Below are 26,046 nucleotides of genomic sequence, written 5' to 3'. Positions count from 1 at the left end.
GTCCAAACCTCCAAAATGGCAAGAAAAATGATAAACAAGTACACAAAATGTGACTGCAACACCAAAACAACAATACATAAACAATTATTACTAAATACTTTAAATGCATTATAACCATTGTAGCTGTGTTAGTTGAAAATTGGCAACGTTCTGGAGCTTTTAGCCTGCATCATAGGACAGTTCAGGCAAAAGTATGACGTACTGTATTTTCAAATAATTCCACAATCCAAATATCTTCATTTTAAACGTTTTAGTAAAAATTCAATGCAAAACACTTCACAGAAAAAACATATTCTTTTGGATTGAAATGGGAAATCAGTAGGAACACCTTGGTGGTGTAGACATAAAAAAGATTGCAGCAGAATGCCATATTAAAGGACATCATCAGTAGCTGTATTCAGTAATGGTACAAAGGTGATTTACAGTTGATTCATTGAAAGCTAAAAACTGATAAAAATCTCAACTCTCTATTAGCATCAAGTCCTAAAATTAGTACATCATAAAATGGGTTTGAGTAAATGTCTACCAACAAAGAAAAACACAAGTTACTAGTGGTTCAAGTTAGTGGTGGCTCTGAGGCCAGGGATCTGCACTGGGGATCGGAAGGTTGCCGGTTCGAATCCCGTAAATTGCCAAAAAGAGACTCTGCTCTGTTGAGCCCTTCAGCAAGGCCCTTAACCTACAATTGCTGAGCACTTTGAGTAGTGAGAAAAGCGCTATATAAATGCAAAGAATTATTATTAATTATTTTTGCTCACTCAGAAGCACTGTCCTGTTCTCGTCTTATTACATTCTGAAAAACAGTAGCTCCATCAGTTTTATTTGCATTGTGTTGTTTTTTTATTTTATTTTTTAACTTAATGACAGTATGCAGGTAGACCAAAGTGTTGGCTTTTTCAATAATGTAAGGCTATGTACTAATTAAAAAAATGTAGTGTAATCAGTTTGTTTCAGATTTATTGTCACATATGGTATACACATTAAAATAAAGAGCACGTTTGCCAAGTGCATCATGTCGCCAGTTTCAGGATGCCTTACTGCAGGATCATAGCATATGTCAAATATAACATCATAACCGGTAATGATAACCAAAACAGCTGAGTTTCCTTTTGAATAAATTATGTTTCACCTGTGAGTTTGCAGTAGTGAATCTTACTAAAACAGGCATTTGGGTTTGGGGGTTTTTAATATTTAATTTTTCAATTTTTTCTTTTTTTTTGTGGAAGATGTAGAAAGAAAGAAAGAAAGAAAGAAAGAAAGAAAGAAAGAAAGAAAGAAAGAAAGAAAGAAAGAAAGAAAGATTGCTCCTTAAGTGTTTGGCAATGCTGCATATACTGGTTTAGATAACACATTTCTCAGAAATGGGTCCAGATTAAAACAGTGGAAAAGTCATTTTGAACCTGCTAGCCCTGAACAGGGTCACAAGGCATGCTGGAGCCTATCCCAGACAGCATAGGGTGCAAGGCAGGAACAAACCCTGGACAAACCCAGGATTAACACACACACACACACAACAAACATACACTAGGACCAATTAAGCGTTGTCAATTCACTTAAACTGCATGTCTTTGAGAGGAAACTGGAGCACCTGGGGGAAACCCACACAGACATGGGGAGAACATGTAAACACCATGCATGGAAGATCCAGCACACAAACCTTGGTCTCCTTATTGCGAGGCAGCAACACTTACCACTGTGCCACCCCAACAGGGGAAAACTGTCTTTTGTAAATGTAAATAATCCAGGATGAGACAAAAGGACATACTCGAAAATAATAGCTATAATCTGGCGAAACCAAATAACCGCTATTTTGCATTACATGCCACTTTTAGTGATGCTCTTATTTAAACTTTGTGAGCAAGGATGAAATTGTCTGGAGCAGCACACAGGCCACACATCTACATTTGCCACAAGGTTGCAGATAATATGAAGGGGGTCAATATATATTAAATATCATTTTTACTGGATCAGGTGCGTGAAATTGACTAGCTCACAATTGCTGCAGCTGGCAAGCACTTGAGTTTCATAATGCTTGCTAAACACGTCTTCTTTGAGCTTTACCAGACTAACCTCCTTGCACTTCACTTCTGTAGACGGCTTTATTAATAGAAACCAGCACACCCCAATTCTCTGTGTGATCACCATCAGCTCTGTGGCGAAAAAGGAACACAGTGAGTTAGAATTTTTCACTCGCTACAACATTATTAAGGACAAAAATCATCAAATAAATAAATATGGGTTGGCTAATTTTCTTTTTTCTACAATGTAGAATCAAATCAATCAAAGTCTTTTTAATATTTTGGGGAATTTAGTTTTTCTATAGAGGAGTTTACCCCTAAATATTGATATACAGTATTGAAATGACTTTTTTTAGTGAATACCTAGTGCCCTAGAAATGCAAACTTGCCAATTTCAGCTTTTTAGTTAAATGCGAGGTAGTGTTTTTGTTGATAAATGAAAAGTGATTCAGTCAACTTTGCATTACACAGTATGTATATAAAGATTTCCATCCATCCATCCATCCATTATCCAACCCGCTATATCCTAACTACAGGGTCACGGGGGTCTGCTGGAGCCAATCCCAGCCAACACATGGCGCAAGGCAGGAAACAAACCCAGAGCAGGGCGCCAGCCCACCACAGATATAAAGATATCACAAAATAAAATAAAATTTAATTTGGCAGAGTTCACAATTTATGGATTATTACTTTCAAATACTGAAATTTTGTTACAATAAATGTGTCCCATTGCCATATATCTAGCAGACTGTGAGAGTAGTAATAGTACTCTGAAATAATTGGAAGCATTCTTAGCAAATATCACTATATAATACTACTTAGTTTATTATATGTATTATGTATTTGCTTGCATTCCTTGAGGATAAGTATGAAAAAAGAAATCCGTCTTTGAGTCATACAGCAGTAACATAACTAACTAGTATTATATGAGGGACTGAATTAAGGTATTTTCTCAGACAACAAGAATGCACTTACAAACTGATTCAGTGTAACATTAATTAAATTTACTTAAGGCAATTATTTCAGTCAAACTCTTCCCAATGAAGGACTGCACAGCACATCTCATTAACTCAACTATCTACAGTCTTATAATGGCATAGAGTACATAATGACTTTATCTTTCCGACAAACTTTCCTTTCCAAGTTACTGAGCCTAATCACATGATAAATGATTTTTGTGACAGTCAATATATCATCACAATTCATCAATAAAGATCAAAACATTTTACCTCACCAAAATGTGAGATATGCAAATACAAGTCAGTCTTTAACATATCTTAGAGTTACAGATGCCTTCTATGAGAAAAACCGACTACAGTACATATACTGATAAGTATGCTGTGGTAAAAAGTTTATTTCTGGTTAACTTATGAAAGGAATAAACCTGAGTAACATAAATCTCCAACTTCCCAAGCAATGACAGCGTTGAACGAAATATAACACTTCATCCACTCATCAAAATGCTGTCACACAAATTATTTAAAGCTGAGGCATATGGAAAATGGGAGAATGAACAACTACAGCTTCTGTTCTATACCTTCATGCAGCAGACGGCCAGTAGGCTCATTTGGAAATAATGTTTCCCCAACACAAGCCAGGCGTTACATAGAACTTTCATAAAGCAATATGTCTTTTGATTACTAATAGGTTCTGTAGTACTAGGGTGTTGTACCATGTTAGCCATTATGAATGTAGAGAAAAGCCAAGCAAAATGACACCTTTTATTGGCTAACTAAAAAGATTACAATATGCAAGCTTTCGAGACAACTTAGGCCCCTTCTTCAAGCAAGATGTAATAGGTTCTGGAAAAGTGTACAGTGCACAAGAACAATGTTGGTCATTTTTTATTTATTTTTTATATAATATTTCATAGAAAAAAAGAGCAGCACAATGGCACCAGAGGGTACCTCCATGGGAATGGCTAGAATTCCAGCCCAGTTAAACCTCATTTATACTCAGACACTACAAATGAAGATGACAGGCAGACTTCAGTAACTGTGCACTCAATTTACTAAGAAATTAATCCATGCATTAATTTCTATTAGGATCGACTACTTCCATGAACTATTCATGGGATGTTCAAACAATCATATGTGCAGCTTACAGTTAATTTAAAATGTTGCTACAAGAATCATTACAAGAACTAGAAAGTAAACATAACTCCTGTTCTTACATCTTAACAGAAGCTTCCAGTTAAGTTTGAGATTTGAATTGAAGATCCTCCTTCTTACAATGCAAAGACTTAAATGGCCAAGGCCCTGCTTACTTCTCTGAGCTTATTATTACTAACAACTTAGAGAATGCATTAAGATCTCAAGGTGATTCTAGAAAGTTGATTCAGTTCATCTGGACATAGTTCTTTTCCAAGGAGATATGTTACATCACTCATCCAAGTGACTTCCTCAGTCTCAGTTGACTGCAGGTTTCTCCAACCTTATAAACAGTACCTTTGCATAATGACCGAAACTAGCACCATTGACTAACAATGGGTCGTGTGATCAATGATATGGAAATTGTCCATTGATCAATGGCCATGAGTACCATTCACAGAGAGTTAGGGAATGGCTGCAATCACAGCATTGTAAGATGGTGAAAAATGTACCCTTAGGCCCTCTCCTCGGTTCAGAGATGGTCGTTCCTTTTTCACGTAAATTACCTCCTTGACTCCTCATTTCAAACCAGCGTTCCTCCCTGTCCAGGATGTGCACATCTTCATCACTGAAAGAGTGACCACTGTCCTGTAGGTGTAAATAGACTGTGGAGTCCAAATGGCTCGGTGGTGTTCCAGGATAGGATAATTATTGAGCATGCCAATTAAGACATCTCAAGGTGATGACCTACTAAAGATTGCAGGGATTAACAAACTAAAAGTAGGAGGTCTAGCTTTTAGCTACAGGGCCCCAAAGCTGTGAAATGATCTTGCTGCTCATATCAGAGATGCCCCCTTTGATCTCAGAATTTTAATCCAGGTTGGAGACTCAGTACTTTACTCTAGCATACCCTTTTATTAGAGCTGATAATTAGCTCTGCATATTGCATCTCTGCTTGTTAGTCTTTTGTATAAAAGATATGACTAATGTAATATTTATGAACTATTAATAACTTGCCTCTATTCTGTTTCTCTTTGGTGCCACTGCTGTACTTCCAGGTTGTTCTCCTGCTGATGGAAAGACATCTGTGATACTGAAAGTCTTGTAATTAACTGATGGAAAGATTCTTATTAGGTCATATTAGATGGTCCAGCAAAGAATTTACTGTAGAAAGCACAGGAAGATTTGGGTGGCCAGTTGGCTCTGACTGTTTCTGACATGGACTTGTTATAGTTTCACAATAATGTTAATGGACAGATATTTATAGGTTCCATAGATTAGATTACAATTAGATAGAACTTTATTTGTTCCAATGGGGAAATTTGGTATTTACAGAAGCTCTTTAAATAAATAAATGCATAAATAGATAGCGTAGTAAAAAGCAGACAGCAGACAGAAAAAGGTTTTGGGGTTGGTCACCCTGTATTCTGCAAAAATAAAACAAAACAATAAAATAAAAAAATCTTTACAGGCAGAGTTCAAAATGGAACTGGCTAACAGGTTAATAACTGAGCTAAAATACAGTGGACAAAAGCAAGAGGTGGAGTCAAGAGGGTTGGAAAAGGAACTGCTGTGGCGGTATGATGGATTCTGGGCATCGGAAATGATGTCATCAAAGTGACATCAGCAGTAGGTGGACTGGTGGTGATGTCATCCAGGGGCCGGATCTTTGGATGAACTAAAGAGGAACAAAAGGACAGACAATTATGTGAAAGCACCAACCCCCCGTCTGGCTGATAAATATCAGTATTTGAACCTGTAAATTGTCCCCCATGTGCTTGTGTATGTCAAAAGATAGATAAACATGTCTATATACACTGTGAGACACGGGTCCGAACACCACCAGACAAACACCAACACTTTAAACAAGACACACATTTATTAATAAAAGCACCAATCACCCTGCACACGGGCCTTTCTTTCAGTCTCCGTGGGCCGCCTTTCCTCTCCTCACGGGAGCTGCGTCCTGCTCCCACTCCCGACTCTAGCTCCTGATTGTAGGGAGGCACCCCCTTTTATTTCCACCCGGATATGCTTCAGGTGCTTGATGATGTTCTTCTGGCAGCACTTCCTGATGTGGCTGAAATGCTGCCCTTGCACCCGGAAGCACTCTGGGTGTTCCTGGAAGGTCCTTCCTCCACCTTCCCAGGTGTGGCGGAAGTGTCAATCTCCTGGGCTCCACGATGCTCAGGGCGCCCAGTGGGCTTGAGCCTCCTTGCTCCTTCCCCGTGGTCCCCTCAACATCCAGGGTGGTTGCCCCATTCGTGGCCCAGGGGATGTATAAGCCACCTCCTGGTCCTTCCAGGCATCCTGGCTGGGTCTGACCCCCAGCCTCCTGAGACAACACACACACACACACACACACACACACACACACACATGAATGTCTAAAAAGAAAGAAGTTTTAAAAAGAAAGAAGTTTTAAACAGAACGGAAACTTCAGACTTGGCTGTCACAGACATAGCAAAGCATTATGCAGGTGTACTGCTATTAGTATAATGGAGCCCCTGCAACATTTCTTTGTTGGCTGAAAGTCCTCAGAGTTAGTGTATCAGAAAGTGGATGTGCAGAATTGTTCATAATGGCACTCATTTTTGTTTTAATTCCCTCCTTTGTTACAACCTCCAGGGGGTCCAGAGTGCATCCCACAACTGAGCTGGTCCTTGTAATTAGCTTGTTAATTCAATGGACCTTTCTATAAATGATGTTATCAGCCCAGCACACCACAGCATAGATGATGTGAAGGATGTTAATACCCACATTAAAGGAATCTAGTCTCCCAAGGAAAAATAGCCTGCTGTGCTCTTTCATCTTATAGTTCCTCTATGTTACAAGACCAATCCAACCTGTCATTGATGTGGACCCCCACATACTTGTAGGAGTTCACCACCTCTGCATCCACTCACTGAATATTGACCGGACATATGGGCTCTTTAAAATAGTTACTTAAAATAAATTTTGAGAATAGGAAGTGTATTTCTCTGATGAATGGAAACCAAATTAATTCCATTTTTTTGCTAAAATGGTTACTAATGGAAATGGAAAAAAATGTAATTGTGATATATTATTTGTCAGTTTTAATCCATTTCTGTATTATGAATAAAAAAAGCTACAGTTTAATTTTGTTATTAAAGTTGTGAAACACATTATTTTTATTTCTTCAAGAACCACATCATGTAGGGAGGCAAGGAGTAGGGAGGGCCGTAAGGACATTTCAACATGTTTTTTGACAACACAGCATCAGAAAAGTCTGAAAGAAGAAGTGACCAGGGTAGAGGTTCAGAATACACCATATAGTGTTGTAGAGCACAACCTGCCCTTTCAGATAAAGACAGAATTCAGAGGTCAGCTTGCATATGAAACTCTTGGAAATGTGCTGTCTTGCAAAATGAACAAATTCATTGACACACACTGCTATGATTGTGAGGTATTGGAGGATCTATGAAATTCAGATAAACATGCCATATGTAGTTATAAAGAAAGTTGGGGTTTTTTTTAAGCACAAATTGGAGTAGTGCTTTAGCAGTTATTTTTTAATTATATACCTACAAATGATCCAAAGGGGGGAAACAACTACACACCCTGGTAAAAATCCCTAAATTCAGTTCTTCAGGGTTAGGAGGTTTGTGCATTTAGTTTGTCTGAAGCTTGGTTTATTAGCAGTTTGATATCAGTGCAGTGTACCGGTATTTATTAAAATAAAACAATATTGGGGATTTGAAAGAGGTGGTTAAAGTTAATGTATTATACGTATATATTGACACTAAAGTGCCTTCCCAGACATGTTTAATCGAGTTCGGTGTGAACTGCATGTTCTACAGTTTATGTATCTCAATAGACAGTATATATTTTTCATCATATAGCTTATGCATTTCAGTATACGGTATATGCATTTCACAATACATTGTATGTTTTACTTGACAATGAATACATTTCAATATACAGTTTAAGTGTTTCAGTATGCAGTGTATACATTTCACTATAGAACATATGTGTTTCAGTTTACAGTGTATCTGTTTCACTATACAGTGTACAATGTATATGATTCACTACAGAACATATGCATTTCACTGTACATTGTAAACATTTCAGTATATAGTGTGTGCTTTTTACTATAGAATGTATTTCCGTATACAGTGTATACATTTCAATATAGAACAAACGTGTTTCAGCATAGAGTGCATTTGTTTCACTATACAGTGTATATGTTTCACTGTAGAACATATGCATTTCACTATACAGTGTATATGTTTCACTATAAACTGTAGGCATTTCAGTATACAGTATAGTGTACTTGTTTCACTGTATAGTGTATGCATTTCACTCTTGAATATATACATTTCAATATACAGTGCATGCATTTCACTTTAGAATATGTGTGTTTCATTGTATGCATTTCATTATACGATATAACCTTTTCACTTCAGAGTAGGCATTTCAGTATACTATACATAGAGTGTATGTATAATGAAGAATGACTTATGTCCTAAACGGCACCTCATACACCTATAAATGGACGCAGTCTGACGTTCTCTAAGGGTTGATTTGGCGCTTAAATCCAACGCCCAGTCCAATTGGGCGCTCATTAATTATGTAAAGTGGCTCCCGCTGACAAGGGTGCATTTGATTGGCAGTGGCCTCGCCTTTGCAAATTGGCGGGAAAGTTACATGCGCGGGTCTGGTGTTTTTATTTTTTTGTTTTTCTTTTTGCAGCGAGCTTCTTGGAAGGTGAGTGCAAAATTTCTAGCGCCATGGATACGGACGTTGTTAAATCTACGAATGAACCACTTGGCGAGAGTGGTGAACCAGACACCGTAAGCCGGGCAGACGGCACTAGCAGCGGCAAGGTGGAGCCGGCGACTAACGATGGTAGCGTATGCCGGGCAAGCCAATGCAGCGGGGAACCGGAGACTGAAAGTGCAGAACGTGAGAGCACAGGTCCGTCAGGCGGCGACGGAAAAATGGACACCAGTAAAGAGAAGAGTAGTACTAACGACCGGGCAGAAATTTGTAAGGTGAGTGGAATCGCGTGCAAGTGTCTTTGCCTTCAAGTCTTGGAAAGTCATCAGCCGCCATTTTCGTGATGGCATGCTGGTTAACCACTGCAGTATGTTTTCTTTAGTAGGCTGATTAATATGTCCATTTTTTGGTTCCTACAAATGCTTCAATCCCCCTAAAATATCAGGAATTTGGCGATGTTTTCATGTCGGCACCTTTTATTTTTAAGTGGACGTTCGTGTTTTGTATTGCTTTGACCCCTCTCTGTAAGCCTGCTCTACTCGCAAGGGACGTCCTAAATACGCCTGTTTGCTATAGAGAAGTTCAATTCGTCGTCATTTATTTATTTGGAACCCGCTTAGTCAAATTTTACAGGTCCAGTAATGCTACTAGTACTCTTGAACTTGAAAACAGAAATACGCGCGTCGGCTAAGTGCGTGCTTTACAGTGTCTAAGGGAGGCGGATCGAATTAGAGCTCGAAGAGGACGGAGCAGTGCTTCGTTATGATTACACCTCAGATCATAGGCATCGAAAGATGCATAAACGAAAGTGTAAGTTTATAAGACATGTTAAAAATAAACAGCCTTGTGTCCGACCTGGGTGTAATGTTGGCACATACGTGTCTTGGCAAATAAATACGGAAGCGTATTGGGGCAACGCCGAAGAAAAAATTACGGACATAGTGAAGGGGGGAAAAAAAAACTGACGAGATTAAAGTCAACATATTTACTTTATTCTCGTAGTTTGTCATTAAAGTAGAATATCGTAAAATTTCATCTTAAATGAATATTTAATTTTACTAGATTTTTTCAAACCACGTCATAACTTAATGTAGCACATTAAATGCTTTAAGTATTCCTCGGGCCATGTTAATCGGTACGTGTTTCTTAAACTGATTTTCCTCTTGCACAAAGAGGAGTCGCAGGCAAGTTTACCTTATTCTCGTAGTTTGTCATTAAAGTAGAACATCGTAAAGTCGTCGACTTTATTCTCGTCATACAGGCTTTTTTTTTTTCTTTCACTGTGTCCGTAATTTTGTTTTCTTCATCGTGGCCCAAATACGCATCCATAAATAGCGACGTAAAACGCATTTTTACTCTACATATCCCAAAACTCCTGTTAGGGGAGAAATCTCTTCATCTGTTATGTAAGAGCCATCCATTTTCCAACCCGCTGAATCCAAACAAAGGGTCAAGGGGGGTCTGCTGGAGCCAATCCCAGCCAACACAGGGCACAAGGCAGGAACCAATCCCGGGCAGGGTGCCAACCCACCGCAGGACACACACAAACACACCAAGTACACACTAGGGCCAATTTAGAATCGCCAATCCACCTAACCGGAGCGCCCGGAGGAAACCCACGCAGACACGGGGAAACATGCAAACTCCACGCAGGGAGGGCCCGGGAAGCGAACCCAGGTCTCCCAACTGCGAGGCAGCAGCACTGCGCCACCGTGCCGCCCCATTCTAGATACCCATTAGTGAAAAGCCATGTACATAAAAAAAAGGGGGGGGGGGCGCACGATTGTTGGCTTGTTTTCATTTGATTTGGTACGGTTTCATTAAACTGGACTATGAAGACCTCCGAGCTATGACGAATGTGAATGAACTCCAAAACCTTTTTTTTCTTCAGATGTTAATTTTGCCGTGTTTAAGAAAAAAAAAAACGTGGGCCTTACTAATTTCTATCCACAGTGAATGGGACAGCGAGCGTGCAAATACTGTATTTTAAAAGCATAGTTAGAAGTTAATTGAAAGAGGCCGCTTTTTTTTTTTTTTTTTCCACCCCAGAGATTCACTGTTATGGAGGCATGTTTTGAATATCAGTCACCATCGTACATATTTAGTTTTGTGTCAAAAACCAGATTATGGTCCCCCAACATTAAAAGGAAATGAGTCGCATATCCACTGGAGTATTTCTATAATTAGTGGTGGTTCATTCAATGGGTCATTGCAACTGTAAAGATCTCAAATAGCTAAATGAATTATAAAAGTATAAATTTTATTTGGTCTTTTTGTTCCAGTTGGCATCTGTGTTGGTCTGGCATGTGTGAGTGGATGTGTAAAATGTGTTGTAATGATGGATTGGCCTTCAGTCCCTGACTGGCATCTACATCTGCCATATGTTAATTGAAAGAACCAGTTTATAAAAATTTCATCCACTTTTAATTTCCATGGCTTATTTCTCTGCATTTAAGCGTTTTATAAAATAGGCTAACCTAACTAGAATTTGTACGTGCCCATTTCCATTTCAGTCACTTTTTAAGGTTTTTTTTTGTAAGAATGCCAGTAGTATGATTTACAGCAAGATATGTACTCCTTGTTCATCTCATCTTAATTTGATGTTTTAAACATGTCATTTTTACTGTAGTGCATGCTTGTGTAACCCAAGTAAATTCTGAATTCATTTTCAATTCTCTCTGAATCCTTTTTTTTAGCTCCAGTAGAAAACATGTCTGTGTGACCTGATATATACTTCTGATAGGTTAAGTAGCAAATTAGTTTTCAGCTGAAAACAACTTGCAACTGCGGCATCCCAGAAAGGTGGTTGTCTCTCGACATGCCAGGATGTGAAACAATAAAGGGTGTTTTTTTTAGTCTAAACCTAAGCAGTTTGATAAATGTGGCCAGACCATTCACTCCCAGCCCATTTGGTTTTTAAAATTGTTTCTCATTTGTGAAACTCTATATACTTTTTTTTTTTTTTTTTTCTCTCAGGATAGGTATCTTCTGATGATAATTCTCTGAAACTAACCATATGTTTTTCTTTGTTCAGTTGATTTCTTCCTCCTGTGCTACGTTTTTTGCTTTGACTTTTCTTTACCTGTGTATATATTTTAAACCCTGAGAGTATTGTAAGATAATTCTTTTTAATGTTGCTTGATTAAAAGTATGCTTCTCCAAAAATAGATTAAATTATTTGAAGGAGAATATTCTAAAGCCCCACTAATTTCGGAGTTGGGTGGGTATTTGACCAAAAAAAAAAAAGGTTAACCGCCTGTATATAAGAAGTTGAATTTGTCTTGATTGTACCCAAGACAGACTATGAATGTGATTTCGAATTTTGTAGGAGAGTGGTAAGGCCAAATTTGTAATGTAAAATACTGTTTTGGTGTTCTCACTGAAAGTCTGAACCATAGTAGATGAGGTGTAGGAAGTCTACTAGAAAAATGTTTAGACTGCAGATATTGGTTAACATGTAATGTATTGACTCCAATTCTAAAATAGTTGTGGAGTGGTGATATTAAAAATTGTAAAGTAATGAAGATGTTTGGTGTCCTATAATACAGGAGCTAAATGGTAGCAGGTTGAGGGGGTGGGATAGCATGCACTAAACCTGATTTACTCATGCAGTATTACCAGAGTACTAATCTGTATGCAATAGAGACACATCAGTGTGGGTGAATGCTAATATTGTAGATGAAAATATAATTGTTGGGATTTTCAGATCTTGATTCTTATACTTTTTAAATTTGTAAGCTGTTAAGCTGAAATGCCTCTTCACATTTTTCTTCAACTGTGGCCTTAAAATAGGTGACTTGTTTAGGGTGACGTGCATCAGTGATGTCTCTTGAGTCACCAGTTTTGATGCTTGTTATCAAAACAAGGTCTGCCCTTTAGGAATTCTTTGCATCTCAACTTTGTCACCATTTCTGACTAGTCACTTTTACCATGACCATTTTTCCTTCCAATTTTGCTCAGTTTTTAAATAAAGTACACACCATAATAATAATTCATTACATTTATATAGCGCTTTTCTCAGTACTCAAAGCGCTATCCACACAGGGAGGAACCGGGAAGCGAACCCACAATCTTCCACAGTCTCCTTACTGCAAAGCAGCAGCACTACCACTGCGCCACCTGTGAGGAGTGTTTGTCAAGGTAGTTCACAAATTGCTAGTAAACAAAAAAAAATAGTACATTGAGTCTTGTTGGCACCGGGAAAAACTGCTTGCTGTCAGTTTACTCAATTTCCTAGTATCTGTTTGATCTGGGAACCAGCACTTGATTGACAGTCCATGTATTACCCCATTTACTATATGTATAGGGTTAGGGTTATATAATATGAGTGTTTAATTCTGATCCAGGACCAGGCTGAAGTTCTAACCACAAGACTGTACCTCTTTAGTTTATTTGTAAGAAGCCATTGTAATTGTACTACAAGTACTGGTTAAAGTTTGTATCAGAATGGTTCTTGGCTCATTTTTTTCCTGTTAGAATTGAGATATTCCTCTTCTGTGGGTCCACACATACATATCCTGGTAAATCAAGAACAAATGCCATGTAAAGGTGCTTCTACTTGATGAACCATTGATTTGTTTATGGATTTATTTATTTTTTTTCTCTCCCCTCCACTTCTACAGGAGAAAGATGTTGTGAAGAAAAAAGGTGTGATCCACTTGGTTCTGAATAGGCTCTCTAAGTTTGGTCCCTTCAGATTTATGGTAAGTGGTGTTGTTGAGTGCTTAAGTGTTTTGTAGAAATAGGCGGCATGTACTAAAACGAACATTCTCCATTTTTAATATTGTCTTTGTGCCTGGTAATTACTATTGATCCCTGTTGTTCCAAACTTTTTACTTATACTGCTTGTATAAAAACATTTCTCATTTATGAAAACTTATTTAAAGTCAAAGCTGTCTTTTATGCATTCATAAGTGCAACTCACACTTTATGAACAAAGTATTCCTTTTAAAAGGTATGTTCGTTTGCAGAACCATCCCTTTGTTTAAAATGTGCTTATGCTCTGTTTATCACCATTAAAAATGCTCCTCTGTGTATGTTTCTCATCTTATAATGACTTCCTGAACGACTTTGTTGTTTTTCTTACACACTTATCTACTGTTTCATCAAACATAATACTTATGGGGGATTTCACTATACATGGATAATATCAATGTCCCAGTTACTAGAGACTTTACATCCTGCCTTGAGAGTTTTGGATTCCAGCAGCATACTGATGTTCCCACTCTTTCCAAAGGACATATCTTGGACTTGATTTGCTGTTCTGGAGTTACCCAGCTTGATTGTACTGCAGATGAACTCCCCATAACTGATCATTGTTTTTGTGGTGGGTGATAAGGTGACTGAACCCTTTAACACTAGAAACCCTGAAGCCTACGGAAAAAACTCGTAATCCCGGCCCACCTTGAATACCATTCCACCTCTCCATCAGCATCTTGTTTTGTAAATTTGTCAAGCAGTCTGCTGTCCCATCCCCTCCTTAACAGAGCTTAACTCTGGCAAAAAGTTCTCCCAGCTGAAGGCTCCTCATCTGTGTGTGAGGTGTGTGGAGTTGTATAGGGTAAATAATGCAGTATATTGTTTTGAAGTACACTCATTTCATGTCGCCTCTACATTTTGCTTAATTTTTTTTATTTTTTTTTCACCAATGAACTCATTCAGCGAGAATGGGGTGTAAATGGGTGCAAATTAACCTGTGTACCTTAGGAAAACCATTGTGCCATTTGGCTTGGGTTTGGTGTGTTTTTTGATAGAGAGGAGGATCGCAAGTTTAATGAAGGCAAGAATTTCAGTAAACTCACAGGCACACTTTACGCAAACTTACTATTGTGTGCATCTGTTACTCTGTCACATGCAAAATGTGTGTTTAGAACAAACTTTAAATACTATAAGGCAGTGCGCCCACAACCTTTTCACACCATCACCACTCCTAAACCCTTCCCAGTGTTCCACCACAAACCAAAAGCAAAAATATAGGGGGTACAAAGTGTTTTTATTTAACATCATAGCTTTTTAACTTTTAGTTAAGTTGTAATTAGATGAAAAACTTTGTTCAATAGATACGCTGTAGAAAATGGGAGCAGAACTGCAATAGCCATGTCAGAATTTGGAGGATATTCTTCCTTGACTGTAATCCAGAAAACATCCAGTGGAACTCTGGTGAATTTCAATTGTAGCAACCATTGTTCATTAAAATTTAAGACATTCCTATTGAATCTCAAAGGGAAGGGCTTATGTAGAATTTTCAACATTACAAGTTGCCTGAAGAATGGGCCAAAGATACCTCGAAAGCTTACATATTGTAATCTGTTTAGTTAGCCAATAAGGTGTCATGAAGTTTTATTTGCTTTTGTATATTTTTAACTTTTAATAACCTCAAACGTTCTGAGTTGTCTAGGAAAAATGTAAACACTAATCTAACTATAGATGTCTGTCAGATCTAGTTGTTCTGTTGTCAACCTTTAATATTTTAATTAGAACACCTGATCAGAGTGAAGGTTTGTTTTGCATTTAAGTGGTTAGTTTCGTAACAATACCTGGTTTATTTTGTATTGTATTTACTTGATCAAGTAAGTGTGGTATATCTTTGTTTTTGTTGATTGATCTGTCGAAAGCACATTGAGTTGCATGTAAGTGTATTATAAGGTGCTATATAAATTATTTTTCTTGACGTCTCATTGCATTAGTTGCAAAAGGATTTTAAATCCAATTGTATTGGTCCGTATTAATTGTGTAAAGGTTTTGCTTAAATTTATGTTGTAGCAATGTTAAATGTGTTTGAGCCAAATCCAATATGATCTACTTGTTTTCTATTGTAATCTAGTTGATCATTTAGTACTTTTACTAGTGATCCTCGTCATAACTCTGTTTGCCAAAGTTTGTTTGAACCCATTTAATTTGTCGTAGTGTCAATAAATTTTCATTCTGACCTCGTTTTTTATGGAGTTTATTCAGGTTCTCAAATAATGTCGGTCATGTATGCAGGTTTCTCTGTCCAGTGTTCATCTTCGAGATGCTGGTGTGGTTTGGGCTTGTTTTGATTTAATAGAAATTGACTGACCTTGTAGTAAAGCTCAGATAATCTTGTCAGATCTTTGCCTTGGGGCAGCCAACATATTAACATTTCAGTATAATACAATAAGGGTTGCTATTCCAATCCCATTTCTGTGCCGAGTATTTCAAAAATTCCCTGAGTTTCAGGCTCGTTTTAATGTTTATGATGTTGACCCATTCATTCATAGTTTGCAATAGTTCCTCTGACAAGTTTTTGACCATCAATGCTTCCCGATATATGCAGCAATGTGTAATATGTACGGTTGGATTTTGTCATTTTACAATCAAGACAAACCTTCCCCATTTTTAATGCAGTTACTCTATTGAATGCCATACTTTCCAAAAACATGTTGCTTAAATTTCCTCACCAGTTGTCTGCTCTGAAAGCTCTTTGCTAAATATTCTTTTATTGTGTCCTCTTCATTGAAATCTACAATGCTTATGTGTGCTCACTTATCTGTTGAAGTCATTTTTTTCAGCAGGTTTTTTTTTTTTTTGTTTTTTTTTTTAATATGCAGTGTTTCCAGAATGTCACTAACATCCATATGTCATTTAACAATATCAGCCAACAAAACTTTGCTCATTTCCTTAATGTCATTAGGCCCAAGCATTAATGGAATATTTACGTGCATGTTTGTGTTTCACCAATAGTTCTGTACCTACCGACGTGCAATTTTGCAACATGGTAATTCGCTTCTAATGCTTTTTCAGAAACTGACAGAAAATCTCATAAATTGCCCCCACTTTAGATTGAGTTAAAATGTGCAGGAAATGGTTTGCCCTTGTTGGTGCAACTGGAATGTTTTGATTTTTAGATGAATTAGTTTACCTGGCACCATTGCTTCATTAGAAAGTTCTGCAAATTGTATATTCTGGCTTCAGAGCCACGTCTTTACTACACCACGAAAATCCATTTCGAATGTATTCTGTTGTACTTGCCTTTTCACAATCTTCATGTGTGGTGTTTTTTTGTTTTAACATAACACTGCTTGGGCTGGGTTCATTTTTTGGTGAGGTTGAATGTTCTTTCCTCAAACTATACCATATTTAAAATGGTATTATATGAATTATGTATTGTTTAAAACATTTCCTGTCCTGTGCCTCCCACACAAGGCAGCGAAGAGAACCTACACACTTGCGCGAATGTCGCACATGTAGCAGTCGTGATGACGCTAAGATTCACATGGTGATTTATTTTTGGGGACCTGGGAATTCACCCAACCTTGACCTGGCACACACACACTCGCACAAAGCTATTTTGCTGTTATTAGCATGATGCATAGATATTTAATGGATTTCATAATTACTTGATAAAACACATAAAATAAAAACCACAAATTCTAAGGCCCTCCCCAGATTCCTGACGGCAATAAAATTACAACACAGTGTAACAAACATGATCAATCCAACACAGTCCAGTATACCAAGGCAGTTGATGGACGAGTGAAAGAAATACCTTGTAAATAGCTCTTCGAAAGGAATGTAAAGTTTTTGGCCTACCAGTTCTAATGTGAGGTGATTGGGTGTGATCTCTAGAAGATGTATCCAGTCTGGACAAGCAGGCATAGGACAGCGCATATATCCAGGTGGGAACTGTAATCCAAGGGATGAGTTGCAATCCAGTTGAATGTGAGAGGTGTATAGGCACACGGATGTCTAATGGCAGTCCTCACGGTGTCTTTGGTTCTTTTTTTAAATGTCCCGCAAGCTCGGGGTTATACCGCCAGGAAATGCAGTCAATTTTAAGTAGTTCTGCTACACATATATGCAGTGCTTTTTCCTTGTGGCACACCAGTTGTGGAGCACTTTTTTTAAGGGAGAATCTAAACCCAAAACATCTTTACTTCCTAGAGAACTCCAGATTTAGCACTTCACTATTCAGAAGTAGTGTCCTTGGCTACAATTTTTAACATCACCTTTATCTCCGTCACTATGTGAATAACTGTTACTCTAATTAATTGTACAAGTCCCTTTGTAACGGCCTACCTCCCCCATTACCCAAAGCTGTTCAAACAGCCACCAACTGATGGACCAAGAGAGCTGCTCCTGTTTATGTTATGACCAGCTTGTGTTAACTGTGTGTGTGACACCAGTAGTGTATTGAAATGGTAGTAAAGATGTTAAAGTTGTACTTAAATGCAGATGAAATGAAAATGCTGTGATTTTGATTGGTAATAGTGACTTAACTTTTAAATTTAAAATAAAAAAGAACCTTCCTGATCTTCTGGCTTTGCTAACTATAAGAAGCTGATGGTGTCTTACAGGCATGAAGATGGGAGTAGGATGGATTGTAGTCGGAGCTGTATAATGGTGCCATGAAAGTTAAAAGTATCTTTATAAAAAAAAAAAAAAAAGCAAGTCCAGCTTGTGTCCACAAGCAGACTATTAAAACATTTGAAGTTTGAGCAATTCATTGCACTTTATCGTAGGGTCACCTATTCTGAGTCTCTTTGATACACTCCTGTAGTCTTAAATCCAACAATTTTTTTTTTTTTTTTTTTTTTTGGTTGGTTTCCTTCACTAATTAAGCAAGATGTTGGTTCGCAGTTTTTATTGGTTCATTTCAAAGTGGCACTTTTACTGAGTAAAGCAGGAATTTAATTGTAAATTCTTTTAATTTTGTCTTATTTTTAAATTTTCTGGTGATTTAGGACATTATGTATTAATATACACAAATGGGTTAACCTTAAAATAGTTGCCCTTTAACAGTGAGTATTGCTTGCTCTGGTGTCTGTTTATAGTGTACTTGTCATTAATTGCCAGTATTGCACTTTAACAAAGAGAGATAACATCATAGAAAGTGAATAAAAAGAAAATGACAGTTTATAAATTGCAAAAAAGGCAAATATAACACTAATGCGCTTTTCTAAAGGCGAAAATAAAAGCACAGCTAATTTTAATGGGGATGATCCGATCAGGTTGTTAAGGCCAATACCAATCAGAGTTCATATTACTTGACTGGCCGATTCTGATTTTTTTTTTTTTTTTTTTTTTTTTACACACTCTTGCATAACCAGACAAGTTTAATGACCTATATTAAAAAAATAATTTCACCTTTTTCTACCATTTCTGCAACTATACAGGTGCTGGTCATAAAATTAGAATATCATGACAAAGCTGATTTATTTCAGTAGTTCCATTCAAAAAGTGAAACTTGTATATTAGATTCATTCATTACACACAGGCTGATGTATTTCAAATGTTTATTTCTTTTAATGTTGATGATTATAACTGACAACTAATGAAAGTCCCAAATTCAGTATCTCGAACCTTTTCACAATATTCTAATTTTCCATTATTGAAGACACCTGGTGCTACACTCTAATCAGCTAATTAACTCAAAACACCTGCAAAAGCCTTTAAATGGTCTCTGTCTAGTTCTGTAGGCTACACAATCATGTGGAAGACTGCTGACTTGACAGTTGTCCAAAAGACGACCATTGACACCTTGCACAAGGAGGGCAAGACACAAAAGGTCATTGCTAAAGAGGCTGTTTGTTCACAGAGCTCTGTGTCCAAGCACATTAATAGAGAGGCGAAGAAGGACAAGATGTGGTAGAAAAAAGTGTACAAGCAATAGGGAATACCGCACCCTGGAGAGGATTGTGAAACAAAACCCATTCAAAAATGTGGGGGAGATTCACAAAGAGTGGATTGCAGCTGGAGTCGGTGCTTCAAGAACCACCATGCACAGAGGTATGCAAGACATGGGTTTCAGCTGTCGCATTCCTTGTGTCAAGCCACTCTTGAACAAGAGAGGGCGTCAGAAGCGTCTTGCCTGGGCTAAAGACAAAAAGGACTGGACTGCTGCTGAGTGGTCAAAAGTTATGTTCTCTGATGAAAGTAAACTTTGCATTTCCTTTGGAAATCAAGGTCCCAGAGTCTGGAGGAAGAGAGGAGAGGCACAGAATCCACATTGCGTGAGGTCCAGTGTAAAGTTTCCTCAGTCAGTGATGGTTTGGGGTGCCATGTCATATGCTGGTGTTGGTCCATTGTGTTTTCTGAGGTCCAGGGTCAACGCAGCTGTCTACCAGGAAGTTTTAGAGCACTTAATGCTTCCTGTTGCTGACGAACTTTATGGAGATGCAGATTTCATTTTCCAACAGGACCTGGCACCTGCACACAGTGCCAAAGCTACCAGTACCTGGTTTAAGGACCATGGTATCCCTGTTCTTGATTTGGCCAGCAAACTCGCCTGACCTTAACCCCATAGAAAATCTATGGGGTATTGTGAAGAGGAAGATGCAATACGCCAGACCCAACAATTCAGAAGAGCTGAAGGCCACTTTCAGAGCAACATGGGCTCTCATAACACCTGAGCAGTGCCACAGACTGATCGACTCCATGCCGTGCCACATTGCTGCAGTAATCCAGGCCAAAGGAGCCCCAACTAAATATTGAGTGCTGTACATGCTCATACTTTTCATGTTCATACCTTTTCAGTTGGCCAACATTTCTAAAAAATCCTTTTTTTGCATTGGTCTTAATTGATATTCTAATTTTCCGAGATATTGAATTTGGGACTTTCATTAGTTGTCAGTTATAATCATCAACATTAAAAGAAATAAACATTTGAAATCCATCAGTCTGTGTGTAATGAATGAATCTAATATACAAGTTTCACTTTTTGAATGGAATTACTGAAATAAATCAACTTTGTCATGAGTGTCTAATTTTATGACCAGCACCTGTATATTCTCAATCGATTGATATTGACAGCTAAGCACTGCTTTAATGTAAATGTATATGCACTTAATTTTAAATGATTCAACTATATAAGTGCACTATAGCTTTTTGTTTAAAATATGTATTCATAAAGGTTTCTTCAACTAGACAGTTTTTTGACGTGTAATTATAAAAATGGGTTACCGTTTTAATATAGTACTTGTTTCTTGCCAATATTTAAGATGTATGACACCAACACTTTTTTTTTTTTTTTTTTTTTTTTTTTTTTTTTTGCAAAAAAGCCCTTTTGTTTGCTAAGCAACAATTTTTTAAATTTAGTTTTTTTCCAATTACGTGTAACCTGCTGCATTTTAAACGAACATGTCTAAACTGAAGCAGTATCCATTTTAAAGGACAAAATTAAAGGCCTGAATTCCTTAAATTAGCTTTTCTTGCCATTTTTGTCTAGTTGTACAGGATGTCTTCCCACAGTCCCAACCCAATGCCCTCCCCAAACCCCTAGTTTTTATTACTCCACTTTCTTTAACATAAAGGCTAATATCCCAATTGCCTCTCGTTCACTAATAAAACAAGCTTCTACTCACTGCTCCTTTTTACACTGCATAAAGTGTATGCAAGTAATACCTTGCATAAATGAGCACTACAACTAAATTAGCATAAAGCTTAGAAAAGCAGGGGCTGAAAATATGTGGCTAAGTAATCAGAACATCCCTACTAATTAAACAATCAATTTATAGGTAAATTACTCAAGAGCAATAACTCTCAACTGTGGCCCTATAGCTTTAACTTGTACTTGCTCATTTATATTGTGCATTTTCAATTTAACTCATGGTTTTGAAAATATTGATTAATTGGCAATCTGTCCAGTTTTGTGTAAATTTTTGTTCTCTTTGAAGGTCCTTGTCATTCGTGCATGTACTGTAATATGTCCGTTTCATTGCAATTAAGGGTACCTTAAAGGTTAAAATGAATCCAGCTAAATGTTATGACAAAGGGGTGCCTAAGTTAAACCTTCTTGTGTTTAACCACAGAATATGTACAGGATTTCCAATTACATTTATAGCCATTGATGGATGAACCTTTTGGGAAATGCCTGTATGTAGCAGGTGGTGAATGTACGTAGTTTTACCAGATTGTAGATTGATTTCAAAATCGGCCATCAATTTTTGCCCCTTGTGTTTACTATAAATTTGCAGTGTATAATTTTCTCTAGTCTTTTCAGTCGGGTAAAAATGTCACTACTCTGAGCAGTGTGAACTTTTCTAGCCTTTTTTGTTAAAGCTTTAGCTTGTTTCTTGCCCCAGAGGGAAAGAGGTGCTGCTTTTTTTTTCTTTTTTTTTTTTTTTCTTTTTTTTTAATGCTTTTAACTTTTGTAATGAAATTCCAATCCTCATTAATTCCATTGCCAGTAAACGGTTTTACTTTTTTTCAGACACGTGTGCTACGTGCTCTGTCTTGGTTGGCTGGTCTGTCGAGTACCATTGATGAGTTGGGTCCCGAGTATTCTCCAACCATGGCAAGGCAGTATCGAAGTGGGAGGAAGCGCCTGCATAGGGCAACCAGATTGTTGCTGTCCTTCATGCCTTACAGACTCCAAAGTGCACTGGGATATCCAGTTCCTAGTAGCATCGGCAAGGTACCCATTTCAGAAGGTAAACATTAGCTGTATTGGAATACAGCAATGGCAAATTGTGTGTGTGTGTGTGTGTGTATGTATATATGTGAAATATTATATAATAAAAATAATCTCACGCATACAGTGGAACCTCGGTTTACGAGTGTTTTGCAAGACGAGCAAAAATTTAATAAATTTTGACTTGATAAACGAGCAAGGTCTTATAGTACGAGTAGTGTGTGTGCATGTGCACACACGTGTGTGCTGTGACATGCGAGTCCCCGTCTTGCACCCTAAAACACGAAGCTGAGTCTCAGTACTTTAGCAACACCGGCTTTATTTAGTTTGAAACTGCAACAGCGTGATCATTTATATACAGACACAGCAGTCAGGCAGGGCCCTGCACATTTATAATGTTCCTTGTATCACCCATCGACGGTAGGCACTTATAGCATGTCCGCGATTTTTTTCGGATTCGCTTTTACGGCAAACTGCTACAGCACTGGGAGACTGCGATTGCTTTGGGATGCTCTTCCGCATGTCGTCCCGTTGGGTACAGTCCCACAAGAGTTTAAAAACTCACACCAGCCATGATTCTTTTCAAAGGTAAAGTGCAGGTTAATTTGTTTCATGTATTTTTTACTTTATATTTTGTATTAATCATTTTTATATGAATAGTTTTGGGTTGTGGAACAAATCTGAGTCCCCATTATTTCATATGGGGAAAATCACTTTGATATACGAGTGCTTTGGAGTACGAGCACGTTTCCGGAACAAATTATGCTCGCAAACTGAGGTTACACTGTGTGTGTGTGTGTGTGTGTATAAAACCTTATGTTGTTTCTAGCAAATTCCAAACGTATAAAAATTGAGCTTTCCTTTTTTTCATGTCTGGGAGTGTATTTAGAGATTAAATTGTACTGTACCCGTTTTAAGGCAAATGGTTCATTGGTGTGGTGATTAACACTGCTGCCTCTCAGATCTACTGTTCTGTATTTTATTCTCATGCCTGATAGTGTGCATAAAGTTTCCAAGTTCTCCCCTTGACTGCATTGGTTCTATTTTGTGTATTGTGTGTGCTTCTGAAATCATAAGCTGTAATGAAGGGAAGTTTTTAAGTGTCATTTTCTTAATCATTTCTTTTGAAGGAGCCCACATTACTAAATCCAACATAACAACATGTATATTCTGAATCTTGCTCTTACACAAACTGGATTTATACAATGAAGCAGGATGCCTTCATGCTTTCATCTCTCCCCAAAGTGCATGCAACTATCCACTTTTTAAAATGTAAATAAGCAAGTCTGTATTTGTAAACTAATGCAGGTTTGGGAGGCTTACCCATGCCTGTTTTCTGGTTTTTGAAACTTTGTTTAAACCTTTGATATTTTAGCAGCAGTAATGGTTCCTCTGGTAGAGGTCACTAGAGTATTTTCAAATACCCATATCCACATTTTGTGGTGTTCTTTTAGCAAATTTTGTGTTAACATTGGATCAACAGGTTCTACCGATGAACATTTTTGTTTTGATTGACTTAGGGTTTGTAGTTTCTCAAAATGTGTTGTGTATGGGTTTCAGAAATTCGCTGTTCACCAACCAAACTTTCTGGGAAAGGCAACAAAAGAAAGCAGGATGATTTAGATGAAGAGGAACACCAATCCTGGGTGGAGGCTTTAAATGAAGAACTTGGAGATGAAGACTGTCTTGATGATCCAACCTATGAGGTAGGTGGGAGAATGTTAGTAAACAGAACTGTCATTTTAAGTTGACTATTCTTTCAGTTGATCATTTTTGTCAACTTTTGTCAGCCTAGCACCCAGGAGGAAACTGACAGTGAGGAGAACCGCACACATAATGACACAGAAAGTGACATTGAGGTTGAAAATAAAGATGGGATGATTATGATCAAGGAAAATTCGCAGGTAGGATAGATTTGAAAGCTTATTTTGTAGTTTAATGACTTTACCAGTTTATCGTAGCTTCTGAATGTCTTAAACTGCAATAGCAAATATAACTGTTCAGGTTTTATAAAATTAATTGCACTCTATTTTGACAGTGCAAAGTTCCAAAATAAATATATAGTTTCTCTTTAACTTGGTGGATAAACAGGTGGTTGAGCATTTTAAAAGTAACCTTTGGCACAGAGGCGCTTAAGAATTGCACTTAAAACCTGGACATGGACAGTCAATGGAGCAGTGTTCCAATTATAGGAGTATGGAAACCATGTCAGTGCGATTTTTAAGGTTTCCTTTCTGTAAAAGCATTAGCTGAATAAATGTAAAGAATTCACTGTTCCTGTGCAAAATCCTTGTATATCGAATATCCAAATTCTCATAATCTGAAATTAAGCTGTGCATCTGTTTTGCAGGAGAATGCCAGTACTCCAAGTGAATGTGCTGAACAGCGGCAGTCCTGATAAGGTGTAAAGATCAGTTTTCTTATTTGAAATTGTACATTTGAACCATTTCATGATGCAGGTTTATGCTGTTTATAATAACTTGCTAGATATTGTAGAGGCATATACTCCAGTAATTGAGACGTGCTTTTGAAAATTACTGAATTTGATTGCAAAATGCACTATTGCGTTTAAACCACCTCTATTTCTTACAAAAATGTTATCTGTATAAAGTATTTCAAATTGTGTATGGAGTGGAGTATACAGATAGGTGAAGGGGTTTGCTCATATGTAAAGCTGATGTCACATTAAACAGCTTCTGGTCAGATGGAATGCCAAGCTTGACGGTTGCAGTGGCTGAGCTCCTTGCATGAGGATGTCAATTCATGTGTAATTTGACATTTTCCAGTGATTTCTAGACCACTGCCTTATGACTTTTCAGCAGTTGCTAGTTTCCAAATTGTGTGCTTGCCCCTCTTGTTGCCAGGTAACAATGTGCTGCTTAACAGAACCAGTGCTCATGCAAAGGGTTTGCAGGTCTGGGGAGTTCAGCCACACTATTGGCGCTGACCAGCCCATTGTTTTATGTAACATGTAAGAAACTGGATTGGCCTCAGTTCTGTTTGCAAGGTTCAAAATATTTGTCCTGCATTTTATGCATTGCTTTTCCAGGTATGTGCTCATTGGTTTTCAGCTCTCATGCATGCAGAACATGTCTTTACGATTTGAGACACAAACTTTATCAGGCAAGTCTAGTTCGACTGAGTTGCTGGGCATGTCGCACTACAATACTGGCAGTCATGGGATCCTAACTACCTGTAAAGGAAGTCTACAAAATTTACAGCATTAAGTCAAAATGACATACTTGGCTGCACCTGTTAAGTTTATATGCTGATTCCTTGTTCAATTAATTTTTTGAGGATTTAATTTTTTTTACTTATTGATTGTATCAAGATTGCTTCTTAGTTGGGTCTGCACAAATCAGTCTCCATCTTTTCACAAAAGTGTTTATGCAATGTTTTTAGATTGTTTGTCTGACAAGCTTTTAATCCATTCAGTCTTTCTTTTATTCTTCTAAATAGTGCAGAAAAAGATGTGTTATCAGCCTGCAGCACACATCCTAAACCCGGTTCAAGTAGTATTTTAAAAATGTGCCTAGAATAGTGACATCCAGTGCCTTTAGTAGTCGGTTGGGGTACATACTCTTTAAAAACTTTAAAGCCATTTTATCTACTGTAATTGATACTCTGCTTCATTTCTGTTTTGCAGAATGAAGACCAGCCAGATCCAAGACTGGCATTTCCAGCCCTAGGGGCCTAAAATTTGAGTTTCAAAGAAAACTGTTTGGTACCTGGAGGAGTACTAGTCTTGCACCAAGTGCCTTTTGTGTGTGCATGTTTTTTGTTTTTTGAAAAAGTAAGCAATAAACTATTTTTCCATGTTTTTGTT

General features: G+C 37.6%; 1 protein-coding gene across 2 annotated transcripts; it reads left to right on the top strand.

Moving 5' to 3' along the window:
- The first annotated feature begins 8,756 nt into the window (after positions 1-8,756).
- On the top strand, positions 8,757-25,999 carry org (oogenesis-related gene). 2 transcript variants are annotated; one of them, XM_028814700.2, is made up of 7 exons: positions 8,757-9,123; positions 13,471-13,551; positions 22,020-22,239; positions 23,781-23,926; positions 24,011-24,124; positions 24,571-24,622; positions 25,867-25,999. In XM_028814700.2, the coding sequence occupies exons 1-6, from the start codon at positions 8,860-8,862 to the stop codon at positions 24,616-24,618; spliced, it is 873 nt and encodes a 290-aa protein (XP_028670533.1). In that variant the 5' UTR covers positions 8,757-8,859; the 3' UTR covers positions 24,619-24,622; positions 25,867-25,999. The 2 variants fall into 2 exon arrangements, with proteins under 2 accessions (XP_028670533.1, XP_051791276.1); XM_051935316.1 differs by having other exon boundaries at positions 8,757-9,127; positions 13,478-13,551.
- Positions 26,000-26,046: the final 47 nt, after the last annotated feature.

This window comes from Erpetoichthys calabaricus, chromosome 12 (genome assembly GCF_900747795.2).
Source record: "Erpetoichthys calabaricus chromosome 12, fErpCal1.3, whole genome shotgun sequence".
Classification (NCBI taxonomy): Eukaryota; Metazoa; Chordata; class Cladistia; order Polypteriformes; family Polypteridae; genus Erpetoichthys; species Erpetoichthys calabaricus.
The sequence above is the reverse complement of the archived record's forward strand: the minus strand, read 5'-3'. Positions and strand labels throughout refer to the sequence as shown.

What these genes read in the sequence shown, in the direction of transcription:
- org (XM_028814700.2), top strand. Translation starts at nt 8,860, where the DNA reads ATGGATACGGACGTTGTTAAATCTACGAATGAACCACTTGGCGAGAGT. An exon ending in ACCGGGCAGAAATTTGTAAG is followed by an intron (nt 9,124 to 13,470) that starts GTGAGTGGAATC and finishes CCACTTCTACAG; the next exon opens with GAGAAAGATGTTGTGAAGAA. An exon ending in TGATCAAGGAAAATTCGCAG is followed by an intron (nt 24,125 to 24,570) that starts GTAGGATAGATT and finishes TCTGTTTTGCAG; the next exon opens with GAGAATGCCAGTACTCCAAG.